A 24,571-nucleotide genomic window follows, 5' to 3' on the forward strand; every position below is an offset into this window, starting at 1 on the left:
CATTAATCAGCTGAGCAGAGCCAATGGCTGGACTGAGTCCAAGACGGCGTGACACACTGAACCCCGCAGTCCAAATATCCATTCATAGTCGGTGGTCTTTTTTATTTTGCTCAGCAAAAACATGAAACCGCCTAAGGGGTGGGGGGGACTAGCAACTACCACGCAGGCATGTAGGTGTGTAGAGGGGATGAATTCTTTTTCCAGCCGCCATTGCTGTTTACATTCCTGCCATGGATAACAGGGAAAGGGCATCCAAGAGGGGCTGCATGGTAACCATACTCAACCAGCTAGCAGATGGCGCCCTGGTAGGAAAACAAAGCTTGTGTCATGTCTGTATTTTATATTTGATACAGAGTAGTGGTTCAACTCCTTATGGTGTGTCCCGTCTCTGCTGTGGGTTGCCAAGGAAACTGCATGATTTTATTGGCTTTAGCACACAAGTAATGATGATGGTGCTCTGTGAATTCTGCCTAGCAACCAGTGATGTGCCCAGGAAAAAGAATCTGTTGGCCTCCTACTGGGATATTCAACTACAGTCCATCGTTTATGGCGCCTGATTGGTTTCAGACCCGACCGCGATAAGTGAACTTCCGCTAAGTAGTATTCAATATGAATAAAGGGAATATTTTCATAGTTACAGCATAGAAAACTTGTTTAAGACTTTCGACATGAAATAACACCCCTATAGTCACCTTTAGACGCCTACTATTCTTTCTTTACATCACATTGCGCAGGCTACAGGATCACTGCAGGGACATAACAGACGGCTGCTGCCCTCTCCAATTGACTAATTCTAAACTTAAGCAAGTGTTTCACACGGATTGGGGAAGGACAAAGAAGTTAAAACTTTACCACTTCCACACGGAATGAGAGGAGAACCTTTTTTCCACTCGATCTCAGGCATGGCATGTTCGTCTTGATTTGTTGGGTTCAGAATAAAGTTATAAAAGAGTGTCGGACTCTGTGTGACTGTGTGGGGACGCTACACCATGCCCCCGTCCGCCCTCGTAAGAGGGATGTGTGGCTCGACATGATGCAAATGTGTGAATTATGCTAAACATTTTAACGTAATTAATTAAATAAATGAGTTACCGCTGCTAATGTGCTGTTTTTGACAGCCCCAAATAAAATCTAAATAGAATAAAGAAATGAAATAATCCTAGAAATAACAGAAAAGTAAATAGTAAATAATAGTAAAATGAATAAATATGAAATAAAAGCCAGATGAAAGAGATTCTCTGCAGTCCTCCCGCAGACTGTTCCACAAACGGGGGCCACAATATTGAAAAGTCATAAATAAAAACAGGAGCAATATGTTTACGCTCGTCAAAGATGCTCTGTGTTTATAAGGACATGCTGCAAAACACTAATCAAAGATGCTCGATATGACAGGAGCACTTTGATATTTTTACCCACCTGCAGCAGAGAGCAGGTCGAAGATCGTCTATACGACAGGAGTGCTGTGCTGTTTTTAGTGATGTTAGCTGCCCTCAAGTTTGGGGTTGAACTCACGGGCCGCTCTGATGTATGTACGCTATTTAGCTTGTTATTGTTGAGGTTTGGGGTGAATAAACAATGTATTGTGTGTGTGTGTGTGTGGGGGGGGGGGGGGGGGGGGGGGGGTTTAGCACGTGGCCTATGACAGAGAAATGAAAATGTTGAAAAGCAAGCCTCTTGTTCACCCAATATCGTGTAAGAGTAAAGATCTGACAAATAGGAATGTTGTTGTGCTGAACCAGAGGAAGGTGAGGAAGAAGCACGGTGGTCATCGTTGCAGATGTAAAGGAGCCTGGCTTCTTTTTGGGTGTGTTAAAGGGTTAAAGTGTTAAGCCTCGCCTCACTAGTGATGATGCGAAGTGAGTGTTTGTCTCTGAGAGAGGAGCTGGTTCCCATCAACGGACACGGGGCATGAGATATGGCCCAGGCCGGCCCCGGAACGTCTTAAAGTGACGGCGCTCTCAGAGCAAAAGGCCAGATTGGAATAGGGGAGGCGGTAGTGGGAGGGGTCGCCTGGTAACTCGGAGACAAACCACCGCCACCATGTTCACTGTCAACATCTCGTCCTCCATGTCGCTGGCGAGGAGACGGCCTCAGTGCGCACTTAGGAAATGCTCTTTGAGAAGCGGCCATCAGATGCGGATCCCCAGGTAACCATGGATACGTATCTGTTATTTTTATTTCGCATGCATGTGTGGATCCATGGTGGTATTCATCTTACTCGGTGCTCTTAAATTGGGGTGTCTTTTTCCACTGGGGGCCACTTTATTTGCAATTGTTTGTTAACTTACCAATGCGATGGAACTCAGCTCTGCGTTACAGCTGACAGGCTGTGTTTACTTTCGTATTAAGAATATGTCAGGGCCCAAAAAAAAGAGACTTTGGACGCACCTGTCTTAGAGGGTCACACTAGAAGAGGCTTCCTGTCAAACTATGAACTAACATTTTGTGCTATTTTCACCTCATGTCTATTTGGGTTTAGCCTAATCAAGGCTTTTTCCAGGCAGTCATGGTAGGAACCTTAAAAATCTTGGAATGCTGCCATCAGAAGGGAGGGAAAAAATGGCCTTAAAGGAAAAGTGCACAATCCTTATGTGAGACATGAACACACACGTCTTCCTTTTTTCTGTGTGTTCTAAAGATGTAAAAAAAACAGCTAAAAAGAGGCAGCTAAGAGTGCATGTAATGGGACGCACCTTTTCCGCCTATTAAGCCTTCTGACAAAACCTCCAAAAAGCGGCAACAACGCTCCATTTCCATAATGTGAGCTGCATATTAAACCAAGCTACAGGAACATTTTTTTTTTTTTAACATTGTTACGCATAGGCCTGTCACAATAACAGATTTTGCTGCTTGATAATTGTGCTACAAATTATTGTCGATAATATTATCAACACCATTTTTTGAGACCATTTTTTCATGAATTATTGTCATGACAGTTGGTTCAACTCACATTTGAACCACTAGATGGTACTCAAGTGTAGTGTACCTGTGTGAGCCACCTTAGCTTGACACTGAAGTTGCCTGTATGTATATTTTTGCAATGTAGCGAGCACCATTTTGCACTGTTTTGTTTATATTTACTTAGCCGACCAAACGCCTCAGCAAGCGTTGACTGTCGAGACGAAGGCTTTGCTGCCGCGGCACCTCCATCTGTAGTTCTTTTCTGTCCGTGTTGGTCGTCGGTGGTCATGCGCTCACTGAGAGAAACACATCTGTTCATTTGTCCCACATAAGGACTGTGGATGATGAGCAAAATACCAAAAAAAGAGCACTTTTCCTTTAAATGATCCTATGAGTTGCGGCTTTTGTGCTACTTTCACCTAATGTCTATTTGAGTTTAGCCTAATCAAGGCTTTTTCCAGGCAGTCATGTTATGAACCTTAAAAATCTTGGAATGCTGCCATCAGTGGGAGGGGAAACATGGCCTTAATAGCGAGTTAGAGCGCAGCCAGTTGGGATTGAGATGGAATTGTTCCTGTAGAAGGCAGGCAAAAACCACTAATGGGAGCCATGCAGTGTTTGTGTGTCAGAAAGGAATGTGCGTGTGTGCATGCATGCATACGAACGAGCATGAATGTATGTTGTTTTGAATGCCTTTGTATATTAAGTGAGTGCGTGCAAGGCCAGCGCTGCATGGGCCTCCTTACTGTGTGTGTTTGTGTTTGACCACAGCGGCAGTTTGGCCTCCCAAAGCATCTTTTAAAAAAGAGGTGGTCTGAAAAAGCCTTTTCTGACAGGATGAGTCATCGCGGTCAATGCAAAAGATGGAGTGGGGTCTGCCGAGCTGGATGTGTCTCATTTGATGGGCGTACGTTCATACGAGTGGGGGGTGAAGTGTGTGCATCCAGCCAATGGATCTCAGGCTATTTGCGTGGTTTGTCATGCTATGAAAATCAACATTGAGTGATGTTTTGAGTGCCTAATCAATGCATTGTACAGTTGAAGCGCATGATGGTTTTTGTTGTGTTTAACATACTTTTTCACACGGAGGACAGGAGAGGGTGTAACCTTCAGTACTTCACTGTAGCATTATGCAGTCTAAATTGCTGTCTGGAATACCCTTCCTTGACCTTTTTCTTTGCATTTTTTTAGTGTTGCTGCATTTCACGCTGACATTGTCGCTCTTTTTTTGGTGGCAGGGAGCCAAGGAAGGTGCTGCTGCACAAGGGCTCCACAGGGCTGGGCTTCAACATCGTGGGCGGAGAGGATGGCGAGGGCATCTTCGTCTCCTTCATCCTGGCTGGAGGGCCGGCTGACCTGAGCGGCGAGCTGCGGAGAGGAGACCGGATTTTGTCTGTCAGTATTTTATTAACATGCAACACTCTTTCTGTCCTCACTTGAAAAACTAGCTTGGTTTAAGGGCCGGGACTCTATTTAATCTTAAAAGCGCAAAAGGGACTTTTTAAGGATGTTGGATTGACAATAATATGTTACCGAGTAGAGATCGACCAATAGGCTTTTTTTCAGGGCTTTTAGTAGTCAAGGAGGCTGACAACTAGGCCCGTCACGACAATCGATAAATCGAAAACAGGTTGATAATTATGACGCCCTCGATTGTGCGCGTTTCTCCTGCTCGTCTCTCTGTGCCACACAGGCTGGAAGACAAGAGGGTTCACTCTACATGCGTTTGTGTGCATTGGTTCTATAGTGGAATGAACAGACAGAGTGGACCCTCATCGCATTCAGCCTCTTTGAAGACGCGGGCCTACCAGCGAGTGGATACAGAGGGTTTAGCAGTTAGCTTCGTGAGGCAACATACGCTAGCATGAATCAAGGCGCAGAAGCGATGGTTTCTGAGGTGAATGCCACAGCCGACAGCTGTGGCTGGGGGAGCTGAGGGAATATTTTGGTTTTAGACAGAATGAACACGACGAGCGCATCAACACCGACAATCGACACGGACAATTTTCTCAACTGGAGAAAAAAAATACTAATGGAGGGTTCCTTGGCGTTTTGTCGGCAAATATAAACAAAACAGTGCAAAATAGTGCACGCTCACAGACAGTGTTGCTCGCTACATTGCAAAAGAAATGCAGCTATTCAATACGGTTATATGGCATACATTTACATACATAGAATAGAATAGAATAGAATAGAATACCTTTACTGTCATTATACAAGGTACGAGTTAAAAAAAAGGCTTCTCCTGCTTCATAGGACAGTAGACGCCCCTACAACGTAAATAATCCTTTACGAGAACCTTTATGTTATAGGGTTTTTATGTTATACGAAGCGTAAAATACATGTAAATAGCTTAATCCGTTCCAAGATCTTCCCAAACTCACCCCTTGGCCCTTCAGAATATTCAAAGTCCACCAAATATGGTGGGAAAATATTATAAAACGTTAGCATAAACATGGTAGAGTAACATTCCAATATAAAATAAGGTAATAAATAAGATTACTGTAAATGAATAAAACCGAAAAACAATCCTACCGTTCATGAGATGTCTTGATTAGGAGCACACAAGTGGAGGCAGGAGGGAGGAGGAGGACTAGCCTGTGTCGAAACGCGACTCAAAGAGTCTAAGAGTCAGCTGGTCTCACAGACAAACGCACACGCGCTACACGATAATGCTGTGTGCAAAATGTTAATTTGTAACTTAACTTAATTGTTTATAAGTTAGTTTCAGGGGGACTATGAAGAGGAAAGGAAGTTGAAGGGACAATCAGCCAATGAGATGAGAGCGTAGGTGGTGCCCCGATAATCAGCCAATGAGATGAAAGCGGAGCCGGTGCCCTGATAATCAGCCAATGAGAGCGTGAAGCGTCAGAAGGCGTCACCAAGCGCTAAACAAATCGAATTTCTGAATTTGCACCGACTTGACGCTTTACGTTATATGGAATTTCTTACGTAATACGATGCTCAAACTTTACATAAATTCTGTACGTTCAGTGAAATTTACGTAAAAGGAGGTTTACGTTATGCGAGGTACTACTGTAATACAAAAAAAAGCTCAATAAACGGGCGAAACACACTACAGTATAAGCAATGTACTGTACAAAAGCATTGCACAGTACTACAGTTTGGCTACATACAGTGTAATCTACCCTTTTCCAACTGAGAACCAGAGGCGGACGAAATTATTTCGTCATTTCGTCATCGTCATTGTTGACGAAAACAACACTGTTGATTGCAAATGAATATCGGCTCCCAAGAACCAGGGAGCCGATATTCATTTGCAGTAAACATTTACTCAATTATTTTGTTGACGAACCTTTTTTTCATGATGAAAACAAGACGGTGACGAGCTAATCCTGGCTCTTTGGTGACTAAAACGTGACGAGTCGTGTGTCAGTTTTCCTTGACGAGACTGGATGAAAATGTTACCGGGTGGTCTATCACAGTGGGCCCCGACCTTTTTTGAGCCACGGACCGCCTCGTCTTCCCACAAATCTCTATCAGAAGATTATTTTTGACATAAAGTACACAATAGCACTTCTTGGAGACACACACCGTGTGGACAAATACAGCTCATTAGCATTGAAGCTACAGACACAAAAAACAGCGTGTTCCCAGTAGGGCTTCCTAAAAGCACTTTTAAACTGCCACAATTCCGGCATCAAGGTGGTATTTTGGCCAACACGCTATTGTGGGACGTCTAAGACTTTAAATAATTTAAAATAGGTGAGAAATAGTGTAATATGGCACCTTTAATAAATATACTGTACAGATATGTTTAGAGAAGGATTGGGCAAACATGATGAGATGATTCCCATTTCTTGGGTTGCAGGTGAATGGCGTCAATCTAAGGAATGCGACACACGAGCAAGCAGCTGCGGCCCTGAAGAGAGCCGGACAGACCGTCACCATCATTGCTCAGTACAGGCCTGAAGGTAAGCCTCGTGTCCAAGTACCACTTCTGTTTTCATGCCACTGCAATAGAGCGTCCTGTGTGATGCGGAGTCACATGCGCTGATAAGGCGACCATCAACAGGAGTGGAGATTACAATTGATTGACTGATGAGCCAACTACGTTGTACGCATCACCAGAGGCTAAAAGAACAAAACACATCAGATACCACATGTGCATCAACAGATCCAGTTTGGAATGGGATGTCCTCATTTTTTCACATAACTATAAATTACGTTTTCGGCGCTATAGTCGTCCCTCGCAATATCGTGCTTCGATTCTTGCTCCCTCGCTATATCGCGTTTTTTCAGAAATTAATGACTTCAATGATGGCTGTTTGGTGGTACACTATTTGTCCAAACATATGCAAATACAAGTGATATGTAGTATTGTGCTCACTAGGTGGCAGTAATGACACAAAACATGGAGACATTAGCATACATGACATTACCTTAACACTGCATGAAGTCATGAAGTCAGCCATGGCATGTCCCACATGATAGTGTGAAAGAAGTACTCCTCCTATTCCATGTGGAAGTGGTGTGTTTTTGGCTGCTTAAGTTTAGAAGAAATAAATTTGATGCTAACTGGTTAGCTTGCTAGGTAGTGGCTGTCTCAAAAGTTGCGCAATAGGATGTAAACAAAGAATAATAGGAGTGTAAAGGTGACTATAGGGGTGTTATTTCATGTCTACAGGGCTCTAATAATGTTAAAAAACGTATTTAGAAAGTCATAAACAGGTTTCCTATGCTTTAACTAAGAAAATATTCCATTTATGAACATTGAATCCTATATTGTGGAAATTAATTTATCGCGGTTGGGTCTGGAAAAAATTAACCGCTATAAACGAGGGACGACTGTACATAGCCAGTGCACACCATCATGCAACCCACACGCCATCTTGGCGGCCCCTATGTGTTGTGTTTTGAAAGACATGCTAGCATACTGTACGTTGCAATACAGATATCCTCAAAGTTTTCTAATCATTAGACAAATGGTGAATGGCTTATGGCCAATATTTGCAACATTTAAGACGTTTTGATTGATGGCAGCCATGTTTTTTCCACCAATCTTGTAATCAAATAATACAAACGTGCTTGTCAGTCCGCTAAAGGTGTGTACCAGATGTTGTGGTAATTTGGCTAAACAGTGGGTTACAGTTACAGTGGGTGTGCAATGAACTGTGTGAGAAATCCCTCATTTAAATATGACTTAGGGGTCAAACTCTGAGGTTTAATAACAGCCCCACCATGTGGTGTATCTGTCAGAATAACAATAGCACGGGCAACACACCATGTGGATGTTTTAAAAGTATTTTACATATATACAGCAATCCCTTTCATCCCTATCATGGTTTGCTCCCTCACTATATCACATTTTTTCAAATAATAATTAAGTAATAAATGGCCGTTTTGTGGTTGACTTATTAGTCAAAAAATATTGAAAGACAAGTTATATGTAGTGTTGTGGTCACTAGGAACCATAATGTTATGAGATTACATGACCTTTCACACTGCATGGAGACAAATGAGACAAGTTTTGGTCTCATTTGTCCTCTTCCCGCGTTTGAAACATTTTCGTATGTTTAGAATAAGGAAATTGGAGGGGCTAACTAGTTAGCTCGCTAGCTTGCTGTGCTAGCACCGGCCTTCTGTTGTGTCCCTGCAGTGATCCTGTAACCTCAGCAATGTGATGTGAACACAGAATAATAGGAATGTAAAAGTTACTGTAGGGGTGTTATTTCATGTCCACAGGGCTCCAATAATGTTAAAACCTGTATTTAGAAAGTCATAAACCGGTTTTCTTTGCTCAAACTAAGCAAATCTTCAATTAATTAACATTGGCTCATATATCAAAGAAATTCATTTAAGACTTCTGGAACCAATTAACGACGATAAACGAAGTATTACTGTATATGTCTTGCTGCTGTAACAAGTAAATTTGAAAAAAAAAAAAAAAAAAAAAAAAAAAAGTAAATTTCCCCGCTGTGGGATAAATAAAGTACATACATACATACATACATACATATTTACAAAATTAATAGGTATGAATATATGTCTCATAATCCGTTATATAATCTCTAATCAGTGTTTTAGTAATGTCCTACTGTCAGCCCCATGTTGCTATTTAAACAGCCTTAGTGGGCGTGGTTGGCTCGTGCCATTTTTTTATTGGCCAATCAATGTTCTACGAAACACTGCCTAGCAACTTGTAGCGCTTGCTAGCTAAAATATATAAGGCTTGATATACTCTCTCCCTATATATATTTTATAATTAATTAAAAACGTCAGTGTTGTTTAGTGCATGACTATTGACTGGTGTCCCAACATATTTCCATACAAGAACACAACTAATAGAAGCGGAAAAAAACGTAATGGCTGGATTTAGGATTTAAACGCAAGCAGCTCTACCTGGCGTGACCGCGGAGATGAGCTCCTCTCCGCCCTCAGAAGAGCACGGAGCTCCCTATAGGCTCGCGTGAACGGATATTGCGGTTGAGGGGCGGTGCTACTGCTAGCAAGCAGGCTAATGTAAGGCGGGCAAACGAACGAACCGCGGTCGGCTGCTGCCCTTTCCCTGCACTCGAAGGCTGCCAAGCCTCCCAGTGAGCTCGCCGACATACATACGTATACACATACACACGGGGAGATTTCAATAAACCGCCAAGAAGGAACGTTTATTCAAGAGGCGAAGGTGGAAAAAGGGCGAAGCGAGCAACTTTAATCGGCCTGCGAGCCAATGGAGAGGATGGGGGATGGGCTCGTGCACAACAGCAGCCCAGCTCAAGCCGCGTGAAGTCGCTCATGGCCGGGTGAAGACGAGCGAACTACCGGCTTTGACGAGCGAAACTTTCCGCTTCTGTTCATTTGAGGTGAGACGCGTTTTAACACCCCCACACCTTTAAAAAAAGAAACAGAAATGTTGTGCTTATTGAGAGGCAGCACGTGTTTTTGACCGCGACTGTTACCGGTGCTTTATTCAGTAGTAACCTGTAGTCAGTGGAAGTGTTAGCTAGTTAGCTTCTGTTTGAAACACTAACACAATTAAAATTTACTTTAAAATGTTATATTTGTTTGATGAAATAACCTCATTCTCATGGTTGTTTGATTATGCTTGGCACTGGTTTTTAATTAAAGCACATTGATTTGATTAAATCGCCTTATTTAAGTGATTACTCGATGCACTTGTGGATTAAGTAGCAGCCTATAGTAACACAGTGTTTAATATATGCATTTAAAAGTGCTTCTTTATGGTTGTTATGTAACTGTAAGGTGGGGACACACACAGGTGTGGTCCAACAGGTAGCTGTGTGTGTGTGCGTGTGTGTGTGTGTGTGTGTGGTGAGCTCACCTCTTTTTACATTACATTTAAAAGACGTCTGCACACTTGGAGTGACACTGCATGTCACAACACACCTTTACAACAACACGGTATGACGTGTCGAGCCTTTTGAGTTTTCCTTCCAGTTTTTTGTGCGTTATTGTGGTAAAGTTGCTTGGTTCTATACAAGGAAACACATATGTACAAAAGTATGTACTTCGAGCATAGAAAACCTATTTATGGCATTCTAAATACAGGTTTTAACAATATTAGAGCCCTCTCGACATAGAATAATACCTTTGTAGTCACCTTTACACTCTTCTTTGTTTACATCCTATTGTGCAGGCAACAGGATCACAGCAGGGGCGTAACAGACGGCTTCTAGCATAGCCAACTAGTGAGCTAACTAGTCAGCCTCTCCAATTTACTTATTCTAAACTTGTTTCAAAAGGAGTGGGGAAGAAGGACAAAGAAGCCAATTACTTACCACATCCACACGGAATGAGAGAGGGAAAAATTAGTTTTCATTCCATCTCAGTAGTCAGTCTCCATGCAGTGTGAAAGGTAATGTAATCTCACAACATTACTCATTCCAAGTGACCAGAATGCTACATATAACATGTCTTTCAATATTTGGAAGCTGTTTTCCAAAAATATTGTTTCAGGGCACCCAAAGTACCGTTTCTGTGTGAATGAGAGGCTGAAATGATAAAATACTTGGCTGTTTTGACCTGAAAAGTTTGACCTGAAAGTGGTTGTTTTCAGCGTAATGGTTTACCGCGAGCGTTTCACGATGCCCGCTGACGTTGTGCAAGTTCCGAGTGAAATAAGGACGAGAGGCACGTTTATTCTTGCTCCCAGCTCGTCTTAACCATCAACAGACATTCTCCACACACACGAAACACTTCCGTGCTTCATAATAAGAGCGCTGTTCGCCACGTCTAATTGGTATTGGAGTTGCCTCAGCAACTACGTCTTCCTTAACCACAAGTTACAGTCTGTTGAGGATTCAGTAGCAATGTGTGCAGAGGCTGGCATCCTATTAGAAAGGTTAACCAAGCTACATCCCTTGCTGAAATACTGGGCAAAATTGTCCAGTGATTTATTGCATCAAGTGGAAGGATTTTTGCTTTTACATTTTATTTCCTGTCATAAAGTACACTCTATGCTGATAGAACACTGTAAATGTCAAAGGTAAAAAAACACAAAAAAAACAAAGAAAAACTACGGAATTTGAGAACATTTTCATAGCTCTATATCTGGATGTTGCAGTCGCCATTGTTTACTCCTGTCACTACACAATCCATACCAGGAACGCCATTGGTTCTACGCCTGTGTGAGACCTACATCACCTCCTCCATTCGTCAATTTTTACGACAACACATCTGCGACATCATGTGCTGTGGTATTATTTTTTTAAATGGTCAGTAACCATTCTTTTTATGTAATATATTGGGTGGTTATTGTCATAGTCACTCTCTTTAAAAGACTTCGCTGGCATGCAGACGCTTCTATCGTCTTTGTTCACCAAGCACCACCCTACGCAATGCACGTACCGCGTGTGCAGATGCGTCACGGACGTATACGCAATAAATTTGGTCACTTAGTTTATTGTATTTACGCATGTATTTTCTATCTAAAACGGACCCTAAAGTGCAGTGATATTTGCATGGAAACAACATAAACAGAGACGGATTAATAAACAAACAGATTCATCTTGAGGATTCAGCTTACTTTTTCTTCTAAACGAAAAATACTATCCATCCAAACATCTTGCTAGCAAATGTTTTTGTCTGCACGTTTTCAGTGGCAAAAAAACTTTAAATAATTTATGGAACCAAGAAAAAAGGGCTTATAATGTACCATGTACCATGGATATGATATAAGAAAAAAAAGAGTTTTTGTCAGTGGGGGGTGAAGTACATTGCACGTGCATAGTAGAAATCTTGTTGCCTGACGTTTACGCTCCTCAAGTGGCGTAAAAGAGATCAACAGATGGCGTAGATTACACGTGACTCCCAAAAAATAGGCCAACCACATGTAGACTCGTTCTGCACATGCATAGAACCGATTGAGTTTCTGGTACGGATTGCGTAATGACTACTACTACACCAGAACTGAACTAGCTAGTCAGAGAGTTGTTTTGGTGGAGACTTTGAAGTCACGTGTCGGCACCCGCCAAAGAGCTACAACAGGATCAAGATAGCGTCAGAAGGGCTGACACTAAGCCTGTCACCATAATCAATAAACTGCACGATAAATAAAAACAAACTCGATCATCTTGCCTCGATAAATTGACATGTGCATGCATGTTTGTTGGTGCTATCGAGTGTCATGAGGAGTAACAAGCAAGCAAACACAAACGGGTGATTCTCCCAAAAGGGGTATCAGCAAATGAGTATTCACAGGCGTACCAGCAACAGTGCAGTTACGTGGAGGGTGACGACACACAGACTCCAGTGACTTGAAGCCAAAGCCATGTGAAAATACAGTCAAACCTGTCTTAGCGGCCACCTTTACAGAACGGCCACCTGCCTATGGGGGGGGGGGATTCCCTGCAGCAAATGTACATGTTATAGACCCTGTGTATAGCAGTCACCTGTCCAACGCGGCCAGCGGCCACCCATTTTGTCTCCCTCAATATCTGACCGCATATAGCGGCCAAATTACCGACTCAAGTAGAAGCTTCATGCACGAAAAAGTTTAGTTTTTCAGTCAATGAAGCCGTCGTGTGTAGACTTTAATTACTGAGTCCTAGCTCAGTCACAATCATTCACAAGATCCACACAAACTGTCAGTTGTTCCACATAAAAAAGCCGTCTTCTTTTGAGCTTGCTATTTCCTGGTCAAACATGTAACTTTAAGAGCATTTGCACCAAAACATTACCGCAAAGTATGCTGGGAACAGGACGTGCTCCCAGCGACGCTACAATAAAAAAAAAAAAACATACGCTAGCATGCATGCGGCAGCGGGAGCAAAACTGAGTTGGGTTGTACTTAATTGAAGTATTTTAGAATGTACTCACGTTATTTTTCATCAATCCTCATCCACAAATCCATCAAAGTCCTCATCTTCTGTATTCAACACAAACAAAGCCGTCTTCTTTTCCGTTCTCTACTAGTCTGTTAACTTGTCAGTGTTATTCAGCTCCGAAGCAAAGAAGGAAACTTCTCCTGTTGCTCCTGCCAACTTTATTTATTGAACGCGGCCACCAGACAGCAGCTCAGAACACACACACATCTCTCAGCATCGTCTCTCCTTTCTGCTTGCCCACAAGGCAAAGGTTAAACAAGCCACACTACATAGCTGTCCAGGCAATGCCTGTAACAAGTGACACCGTTTATTTCCTGGTGTGAGACAATGTGCACTGGTCAATACTGTAATGCCGCTTGTTGTGGGGAAGGAGAGACTCACGTCGCTGATGCACTTTTTAATGGCTTTATTAACAGCGGAGAACACTGCAGGACTTTACATCCACGCCAACATAAACACACTTCCCAACTCTCTCCAAACTCACAGCTAGCACTGAGCCTAGCTCTCCTGCTCGGGACTCCCACCGTCACTTCCCGTCACTTCCTGTCACTTCCTGATGAACTAAAGCTGTAATGACACTCTGCCGTATAAAAAGTAAAATATTAAAAACAAGCGTAAGACATTACTAGCAGAGCTTTGTTCTGTGGGTCGTGGATAATAACAAGCCTGGTAGTGCTGTACAACTTTTATCCGCAGTCCCACAGTGCCCTCTACTGGTCTACATTATTATTCCCCCCCCCAACCCCACCCCACCCCCTCTACTGGTCAACATTCGAACTGGACGCCAAACTGTCTATAGAGGCCACCTGTCTATAGCGGCCACTTTTTCAGACGCTATAGACAAGTTTGACTGTATACTGCAAGCATATGGAATAAACAAGAGAAAATGGTGTGGCATACCTCCTTGGTGACTGTTGTGTATGAAACACCATCTGCTGTCAGTTTCTGCCTGTTAGCTCGTCACAGTGAGACATGAAAAAGTTTGTGACAAATAAATAATACAAAGCGGCGGAACTTACGTTTCAGCTGCCGTGATTCCCAAAGTGTGACACCTCACTGCACCAAATGCATTTTGCTGCATCCAAAACATGCATTTGACCAAACTCCCACAAAATGTTACACCTCATTAAAGGGAAACGGCGTATTCCACACACAATGTTGCTAAAAGTCAAGCTAGGAAGTATTTCCAGGTTATTCCGGGAATTTTTTTATGTCAATATTCAGATAGTAACGAAAGTGACACTGATGATTCAAAATCTGAAATATTGTGATTGGTTGTGGTTTTTATTTTTGTGCAATTTTTGCTAAAAGAGACTGAGTCAATTTTCTTTTCATTGGGGTGTTTTTGTTTATTTTATTGCCTATTAATATATTTTTACAGTATGTAAAAGCTCTTGACATTCCAATTACAATCCTAAATACCCTTGAGAAATTCAAGTTTGTTTTTGTTACGTTGTCCTTCATTATTATGCTGTCATTACATTCATGAAAAAAAGGTCTCAATTATGTTGACAATAATATCGTTTATCGGCAATCATTTGTGGGACAATTATCGTCTGGCAAAATTTGTTGTGGCCCTGAAACATAATTCAAGCTTAAAGAGTTAAAAGTATAAGTTGCTCAGCTGTCGTTGCATGAACATAATGAATCAAGCAGCCTGTAGAATTGAAGTGTGACCATAAAAGGCGTAATACAGTAATTCCATGACACGTCAGCTTGACCAGCTGTGAAGCTGGCTCTTGTTTGGAAGCGAACGAAGGCCACTATCTGTGTACAACATTTAACTACTGTACTTCAAACATACAAGACAAGTGCTTGCTAATCATTGACTTCCTGTAAGCCCCACTGCTGACCCAATGACTCTCCTCAGGAACATGCTGGCATCCCAGCCTGGTGGAGAATGTGGAATCTTGTCTCCCCTTTTGAATGTTGGCACTGGAGGAACCACCAGTGTGGTGTTCAAGGACACTGGGTCGACCAGTTGGTTAGTTGGGGGAGTAAATATGAGTTAATGATGGACAAGGCGCCCAGATAACACTCAAGGAGTGTGGGGGGGAGCCTTTCAACATTGACTAACTTCTGGAAGGCAAATGTGTGTAATTAGACTAAAATCTTTCATACTGTAAGAAATGTACTGTCATATGGAGAAAAGATCCACACGCTGAAGGTTATTGGGGAGGGGGGGTGGCTTCAGCTCTCTGCAAACATACTCATATTACAAGTATGTGTTACATAACTGGATCAGAAGAGAAGCCACCGTCCCCCAAAATAAAATGAAAAAAACGCCTAATGAGGACATGCAGCTTCAGAATAGTCCCAGTTTCTATTAGCTGTCTTATTCCTCCCACTGGGCCTCTTGTCAAAAAAGTAAGCTAGCTCTCGTGTATGAAGTCGGAGCGTGAATAAAGGACCTCATGTTTCACATCGCAGCATTTTCTAAGGTGTGCTTCTGAATAATTGATATGGGACGGATCACACGTTGACATGAGGCTGCTCGGATGTACGCTCACCGGCCAAAGCATTAGGTACATCTGCACAATCATGTTTACTACGCCATAATCACACTTTGGTATGTAACTGCTTAGCTTTTGCGTAAACCGTTTGTAATGGTTTTTAAAATGGGAGGAGCGGACCGCAGACTGCTAGTAAGTCATTTTAAATACAATTCTCAAAAGGTACAGTGTGAATTATATATTTGAGGAAATTAAAGGAAAAGTCTACATCATCCACAGTCTTTAGGAGACATGAACACATGTCTTTCTCTGAACTGAAAAGGATGGTTATGTTTCAGGTGCGCATACAAATTGGTCGTGTTCCCTTTCTTCCTCATCACTACTTTTGAACAAATGGGACATATCGGTTGGTGGTGTGGTATGAGAGCTGTTTGTAACATTTTAATAGTGTCATGTAGGTAGGAAGGTAACCAAAATAATGCGTTGTTTCTCTGTCATGTCAGTAATGTTGGAAAAACACTGCAAGTAGTTACTTGTGCCTCTTTGTACTGTATAGTTTTGTAATGAAAAGGTGTCCAGCATTTAGTAAAATGTGTGATATTACTGTCTGGACCTTTGTTGTCTTGGGCCAAGAAACACCACCTGTATTGTTTATAACAGGTGTATTGTGGCTTTGCAGTGTTCTCCACACATCTTGTGATGTATGATACAGAGGCAAGTCTGTGTTCTGATGCTGTCGTTATCAGCGAGACTTGGCAGCTGTTGGTAGTCAGGAGCTGAGCATTCCCTCCCAAATTCCCCTGAGGAGGGTGCAGACTGGTGGCGGCTCTTCCTGCTCTGCTTGAATGTCCACACATGAATCACTTTGGAATGTCAGGCAGCCTTCAGGTTGCTGGTGGCTGTTTAGCTATTTAGCCTCTTTCTGTCTTGTCCATAGGCCCCTCCCTCACTGGGCTCCATTCTATCCAAGTGGAGGAGCCTGAGTGTTTGTTTTTTTCCTCCATGCTGAACACATTGCCTGGTTGTGGCTGTCAGCTGGTGTCTGGTTACTTCACCTTGGTACCTCCTGCTGCTCAGAGGAGGGTGGAGATAGCAACAGCCCCCACGGGAGGGAAGATAGAGATCTGTTTGCCTTTTAGGTTTCAGCTGTGGGGGGGGGCAAGGGTTCAGTGACCTCCAGTTTGTTTATGCACCTGCTCCTAGCGTAGTGAGTAACTCCTGTGACGTCCTCCTCGGAGGCGTGGATATTTGTTTTTCAAGGATACCTGTCTGCTTGCTCGGGACATGAACACATGCACTTTGAGCTTTTGTTCATGCAACAGGAAGTGTTGCTGCTGTTGATGACACCGTACATTAGTTAGACAGCCTCGTAAGTATAGACAGCAGGGGACTTGTTGGCTAATGAAGACAAGTCTTACAATTCACATTCGACATTTTGGGAAAATATTTCTGTCACACACAACTTGGGAGTCTACTGTCCCCCAAATTTATTTTTTCTGTTTTAAATTTTTTAGAATTACATTTTTTACATTTTACACTTATTTTGCCAGCATAGTGTGTCCTTTTTGTCCATTCATTCGATGCAAAAATCCTTACATTTATTGATGCAGTACATCATTGGTAGGGATGTCACAAGACGAGGCGATACACATGATTGGGTCTACGAGGACGAGATGAGATTTTAACTTTACTTTTAGGAAAATCACAATGAAAAAATATAAGACGTGACAATATCGCAATCTACTCATTTTAAACAGACTGCATGGCTGAGTACATGGCAGACCCCGTTCATGCCGCTGGTTTATGGAACAAACACGCCAAGGTGCTGAAACCAATACACTGGCGATGTATTGAGGCTGACAAAATGATCAAGTTCATTTTTATTTGTTGTCTTATTGATTAATCTATTGGCGTCCCAGGCCTAGTTATTGCCCACCAGACATTTCTTTTCTAAATTGGAAATCCTGTCATGTTTTAATCTTGCGGGATCTTGTGACACCTGTAATCATTGGACAGTTTTGCCCAGTAGTTGAGAAATGGATGTAGCTTGGCTAACTTCTCTAATGGGATGTCAGCCTCGGCACACATTGCTACAAAATCTTCAACAAACTAATTCCCATGCCTGTGGTTAAGATGTAGTCATCCATGCAATTCCAATCGTGTTGTTAATGAAAGATTTATTTTAATGGCACACAATTATACAGGATGTGGCAAACAGTGCTCTTATTTTGAAGGCCAGAAGTATGTTGTGTGTTGAATGTCTGTTGAATGTTAAGACGAGCTGGGAGCAGGAATAAACGTTGCCCTCGTCTTTTTTTCCACTCAGAACGTGCACGTCAGCAGGCATGGTAACACGCAGGCTTACATGAAATCGGCCTGAGCCACACTAGCATGCTCAGCTAAACTAAGCTAACCCAGCTAGCTTCCATTCACGTGCCGTAAGAGATGAGTTTCCAAGTTTTTTCGCTAACTTTTGCCAGTGTTTCAGGTCGCCATTTCGACATGTTTTGTTCAGGAGGGGGCAGGTTAGTGTTTGTGATGAGATTCCGCCACGATTGAGCAGTCCACTGGGGAAATACTTCCCCACATGAACATTCCTTCTCTTGACAATGACGTCATTTCATTCACATTGTGGCACTTTCCGTGAGATTCCGTGTTTAACAGTAGACTCACTTTTTATTGGCCAATTCCGTTAAGGTGGAAATCATAGGCGCCTACCGAGTCATCCATCCATCTTTTTTCTATGCCGCTTCTCCTCATTAGGGTCGCGGGGGTATGCTGGAGCCTATCCCAGCTGACTTCAGGCAGTCAATTTTTGTTAAACAATGCTTCTACATGCACCCAACACAACACAACCTCTGTCATGCACGATGTCACTTGAGAAGTCAGCAAAATGTGCAAAAGACCTCAGCTCTGTTTGTATTTAGCTTTTTATGGCATCTTTGCAACACTTACTAAAAATGAGGACCTGTTGTTGTGATGTCGCGTGTACGTCACAAGAGTTCCCTTCAGTGATCATCAGAAGATGAACCCTGCATGTAATGTAATGTTTTGACCCAAGAACTGACTATTTGTATTCCCATTGCGTCTTAGAGGGAATTCTACTGCATGCTGACCACATACAGACCCTTTCCAAAAAATTAGAATGTCATGGAAAAGTTGTTTAATTTCCATAATTCCATTCAAAAAGTTAAACTTTCATAGATTATAGATTCAGGGCCCACAATTTAAACCATTTCAAGTGTTTATTTGTTTATTTTTACATAATTTGGGCTTCCAGCTCATTAAACCCACGAAAACAGGAATTCAAAAAATTAGAATACTGTGAAGAAATCAGCCCAAATTTTGCAGGGCATGAATGTTCTAAACTGAGTGTCACACACTAATCATCTACTAAACTCAAATCACCTGCACAGGCTTCCCCAGGTGTCATTAAATTGCTTCAGTTTGGTTCAATTGTCTCAGTTGGGTTCAATATGGGGAAGACTGCAGACATGACAACTGGCCAGAAGACCATCATTGATACCCTCCATAGGATGGGTAAGCCACAAAAGTTGATAGCTAAGGAGGCTGGTTGTTCACAGAGTGCTGTGTCCAAGCATATCAATGGAAAGTCTAGAGAAAGGGCAAAATGTGGCAGGAGAAGATGCACCAGCAAAAGAGATGACCGTGGGCTTCAGCGGATTATCAAACAGGGAAGATTCAAGAATCTGGCAGAGATCCAGAAAGAGTGGAATGAGGCATTCAGACGCATCCGGGAGATGGGCTACAACTGTCGGGTTCCTCGGGTCAAGCCACTTCTGAACCTGAGCCAACGTAGGAAGCGTCTCCACTGGGCCAAGGAGAAGAAGGACTGGACTGTTGGCCAGTGGTCCAAGGTCCTCTTTTCCGATGAAAGTAAAGGGTGCCTTTCCTTTGGGAATCAAGGTCCAAGGGTTTGGAGGAAGACGGGTGAGGAACAGAACCCAAGTTGCCTGAGGTCCAGTGTGAAATATCCACAGTCCGTCATGATTTGGGGTGCAATGTCCGGTGCAGGTGTTGGTAAACTCTGCTTTCTTAAATCCAAGGTCACCGCAACAGTCTACCAGAATGTTTTAGAGGACTTCATGATTCCTTCTGCTGAGGATCTGTATGGAGATGCAGATTTCATCTTCCAGCAGGACCTGGCCCCTGCCCATACCGCCAGAAGCACCAAACCCTGGTTTGATGCCCATGCCATCACAGTGCTTGACTGGCCAGCCAACTCACCGGACCTAAACCCCATTGAGAATCTATGGGGTATTCTCAAGAGGAAAATGAGGGGCACCAGACCCAACAACAAAGAGCTGACAGCAAGCATCAAGGAAATCTGGGCTTCCATAACTCCCAGGCAATGCCACAGGCTGATTGCTTCAATGCCACGTGGCATCGAGGCAGTGATTAAGGCAAAGGGATTCCCAACCAAGTATTGAAGATTGACATATCGTTTTGAAAGTACCATATTTTGATTGATTTGATGTGATCCTAATTTCTTTCTTTTTTTTCCTGCAAAAACTGAGAAGTAAATGGTGATTTCTTCACAGTATTCTAATTTTTTGAATTCTTGGTTTTGTGCGTTTTTTGAGCTGGAAGCCCCAATTACGTAAAAATAAACAAACACTTGAAATCGTTTAAATTGTGGGCCATGAATCTATAATCTATGAAAGTTTAACTTTTTGAATGGAATTATGGAAATTAAACAACTTTTCCATGACATTCTAATTTTTTGGAAAGGGTCTGTACAGTAGTTTGCTCACAGGGCTGCTTTCTTTGTCGGACGATCATGTTTCGTTTGTCTAGCTGCATCTGCCGCTCTCGTTTACGTGCTGCGGCGGTGGAGCTTATTCCAGCGGCGTGCTAATGAGAACATTCTAAATGAGACGGCTCAGGTGGAGACATGCATCACAGTCCTGTTTTCTCAGGTGCAAATGGATTTCTACTCTTATGACAAATGATAACGCCGTCAAAGTTGTTGGTGGCCTTCCCACCTCCCTTTTTTTCTTTTTTGGAACCATGTTAAAGAGCCATGTTGGACTTCATTAATTTGTATAATGAATGACCTGATATGGGACATCACTGATATGTGACAAAGCATCATTAATCAATGTAAAGATTCATTCAGCCTTTCCATTATTCACTCGGTGTTCAGTGCTGACACACACTTTACGTTGAAACCGGAGAGCTGGCTCCTGGCGACTATTCCATGTGATCGTTATCTACACCTGTCACTATAAATAATCTTGCTGGATCACAATTGTCCCACAAATTATTGCCGATAACCTATTTTGTTGTCAACATTATTTTGAAACCATTTTTTAATGAATGTAATGATAATATATGGCATAATAATGCAAGTACACGTATCAAAAGCTATTTTAATTTTTCAAGAGTATAACATTGTAACTGGAATGTCAGGAGCTTTTAAACAAAATAAACAAATTAAACAAACAAAAAGACAGGAAAAACCTCAATGAATAGAAATGGACTCAAAATTGCACTTGCATAAAAATCACAATATTTCTGATTTGAATGAGTGTCACTTAATGCAGAAATACTCTGAAGTTGACATTTTGTGTTAATGCAGACATCAGCTCATTTGCATATACACTTCCTTGATTGACTTCTAGCAACACTGTGTGGAACACGCTATTTACCTTTAACTCAATTCAATGCCAAAGACATAGCTATACGTTTTGATAATCCCAAACGCCCAATCCCAACAACATATTTATACGTCTTTATACGTTATTCTGCGCAAGAAGCTAAGAGGTGATGACGCAACTCCCCACGAATGCATTTAGCTTCAGAGCAATTTCAAGCCATAAAAACGGCCACAGGGTGGCAGAAGTGCATTTGATAAGAGCAGAGATCATGTGAGCGTTAAAATCACACGAGTGTAGCTTGCAGAAGGTTACGCATTGTAGGGACATTTTAACACATGCGCACACACAGTTCAGTTCCAAATGTGAAAATTGTAAATAGTTCATGGTGTTATATTTTGTAAATAAATTATTCTGATTTTATGTTGTATGTATGTTTACATAAGCTGGGTTTCTCCCTTTTTTAGTTGAGAACTGATATTTTCCTGAAACCTGCCTGTGTTCTACTGCTGATTACTAAAGAACGGAAAAAGGTAGAAACTAGCTAGCTAGTTGGGTGGACAATGAGGGAATCACGGCAGCTGAAACGTAAGCTCCGCCGTTTTGAGTGATTTATTTCATTGTCATGTCACAAAGTGACGATGCTTAAATTGATATCAGACAGTGTTTTTATCCACAACAGGCAGGCTAGCTGTGCTAGTGAGTGCACATTTGCTAGCGCCCCGCCTCTCCCCACTGGGACAAAGAGACTGAATGACTAACAGGAGGGTTCACTCACTCCGTTCATTCTGCTATAGAACCAACGTGCCCAAGTGTTAAGACATATGCACAGAGTGAACTCTCTTGTCATCCAGTCTGTTTGGTAGAGAGAGAGGAGGAAAGTAAACACGCATGCATGTCAATATCTCCAGGCTGGCAACATTATCAACTTATGGCATCTTTGCACATTTTGACTGAGAATTATGTGATCATCCCTCAGGAAGTTTGAGGACCCTCTTTTTGGGAGTGTGTTTCACAACAGCTGTCTTTTTGTTGGTTTTTTTTGTTTTGTTTTGTTTTGTTTTTTTTCCAGAGTACAGCCGCTTTGAGTCCAAGATCCACGACTTGAGGGAGCAGATGATGAACAGCAGCATGAGCTCAGGGTCCGGCTCCCTGCGCACCAGCGAGAAACGTTCCCTCTATGTCAGGTAACACACCTCTTGCATAATGAACCTCTGCTGGCCTGCTGTGGGATAAAGCCAGCTGTCAAAAGCAGCCACACTGTCGCCTGGCAAAGATTAAATGGTGAAAGCTCTGAGTTCACGCCAGGCTACTCTAAAATAAACCACAAGTGCAAACAGTGAATTGGGACTGGTTAATGGTGCTGAAAAAATATTTTCCATTCATGCTGACAGTGGCAGGTAAAGAGTGATCAGTGCTCAGGGAAGGAAGCACACACTTACATTCTTGACAACAGTGCAACTGTCACTGAAAGTCACATCGCACCACAATCCCACCCTCCACCGTTTCACAATAATGGCGGCTGAGCTGTTGTATGTTATGAGAAACACCACCTCTCCAGTCAGGACATTCCACAAGAACGTGCTGGAAAGCCAGTCCGAGCTGGTGTCAGACACTTGCACCATGCATGCATGCGAATTAGAGGCCACACAGCACACCATAGAGAAAAGAAAGCAAGGGAATATTTTATATGCCAATGTTTGTGTTGTTGTGCCTGTCTTAGTTTGACACATTACATCATAAATAAGACAATTAGATGGCTAGCTTTACCAGTGACTAGCTAGCACTGCTAATGCTATTTACATCCATCCTCGTCTTCAGTCATGCTAAGGTATGGAGTACGCACAACAGTCCTTTTGCTGGCAGTCCAGAGCTGGTTGGTTAAGGGCTATCTGCACGGAAACATTGTCAGGTCAAAACGGCAAAGTATTTTATGGTTTCAGCCTTTTATCCACACGGAAACCTCCTGGGTGACCTGAAACAGGTTTTTTTTGTTTGTTTGTTTGTACTGCTTCCAGAGTGGGAAAATCTTGTCGTTTTTGTATAGACGGCCGAAATGCTGTTTTACAGAAACAATGGCGTCACAGACCCGTAGCCGTCATGTGACCAGAAGTGAGCTTTGACAAGCCAACAAATCTGAATATTTCCACGGACATGATTCACCCCAGCCCACAGTCTGCTGATATTTAGGTTTTTTTCTCCAAAATGAATCGTAGAAGTAATTCCACTTCACATGCATTTTCTTTTTGTGTAATTTGGTGTGTCACATGGTTCCGTCTGCATGTGTGTTTCCATCACCACACGTAGATGTTGCTTATGTATGTCCTCCGTGCCCGTCTGGATGCAACTATTTACTTCTCTGTCACAGTGTGGACGCAACTTTTTTTCAACCCACCAAAAAAAAAAAAAATCCCAAGAACATTCCCGTGTGGACAGGGCCTGAGAGACAGACTGTTAAGCTTTTGCCTGTCTTGCGATACCCGGTGCATGTCTCTGCAATCCATTCGTCTAAGGATTTATGGCTGGCTGTTATCCATCCAGGAGGCTGATACCCATGCAGCTGTATCTCTCACTTGTCAAACAGGATATCCGGTCCCAGGGCTGAGCGATTCATTGAAAAATAACCGAAACCGACATCTAAAGCTTCTAATCGATGTAAAACTGCTGTGATGGTTTTTTGATCCTCCCCAGGGGTACAAAAGACAACGCGGTCAAAATTTGAGTAATTTTGCCTTGTTCACAGTTCTTTCCAGACTTCAATTTGTTGTTTGTTCAGCGTGCACTCAAGGCAGTTTAGCCACTTTTCTTTTCCTGACGCTTTAATTTCAATTTTAAACAGAATTATCATTTATAGCTCATTTATCATTTATAGCTACAACAAGTAGCAAAAGTTGAACATTTATTTTGCCAAATTCATGAAACACATTCTAAGTTCATTTTGTTGAGTGAAACGTGCCTGCTCATTTCAAACTAGCATGTGAGGTTTTTTGTACAAGAGATTAATTTTTCTATTTTGACATGGCAATGCTTGTATGCTTGCATAAGATTTACATTTATTCTGTGTAGGGCTATATGTTTTGCTTGCAAGAAATCGGTTTGTTTGGTTTTTTTTTTAGGAAAATCATGTGTAATGGTGATTTAGATTTATGGTGGCATGGTTTTGTGGTTCACAACCCTCCTGTATACCAAGCCAACAAACAACCAAAGCAACATTGTTTGTAGCTAAAACCTTGCAAACTTTTAGGTTCTTGCTGAACTAAAAGTGTTGCAGTTCCAGGCTGACATTGTGTGT

General features: G+C 42.3%; 1 protein-coding gene across 23 annotated transcripts in view; it reads left to right on the forward strand.

Annotated features, from left to right (window-relative positions):
• dlg3 (discs, large homolog 3 (Drosophila)) overlaps nt 1-24,571 on the forward strand; it is a 137,142-nt gene that overhangs the window by 95,307 nt on the left and 17,264 nt on the right. For all 23 annotated transcript variants that reach the window (XR_008572889.1, XM_054791964.1, XM_054791971.1 and 20 more), the window contains 3 exons: nt 4,140-4,296; nt 6,734-6,836; nt 22,352-22,466. Coding sequence is in view for 22 of the 23 variants with exons in the window: in XM_054791964.1 (XP_054647939.1) it covers nt 4,140-4,296; nt 6,734-6,836; nt 22,352-22,466 (375 nt within the window). In the remaining variant the exon portion in view is untranslated. The remainder of the gene's footprint in view (nt 1-4,139; nt 4,297-6,733; nt 6,837-22,351; nt 22,467-24,571) is intronic.

The sequence above is a fragment of the Dunckerocampus dactyliophorus genome, chromosome 11 (assembly GCF_027744805.1).
Source record: "Dunckerocampus dactyliophorus isolate RoL2022-P2 chromosome 11, RoL_Ddac_1.1, whole genome shotgun sequence".
Taxonomy (NCBI): Eukaryota; Metazoa; Chordata; class Actinopteri; order Syngnathiformes; family Syngnathidae; genus Dunckerocampus; species Dunckerocampus dactyliophorus.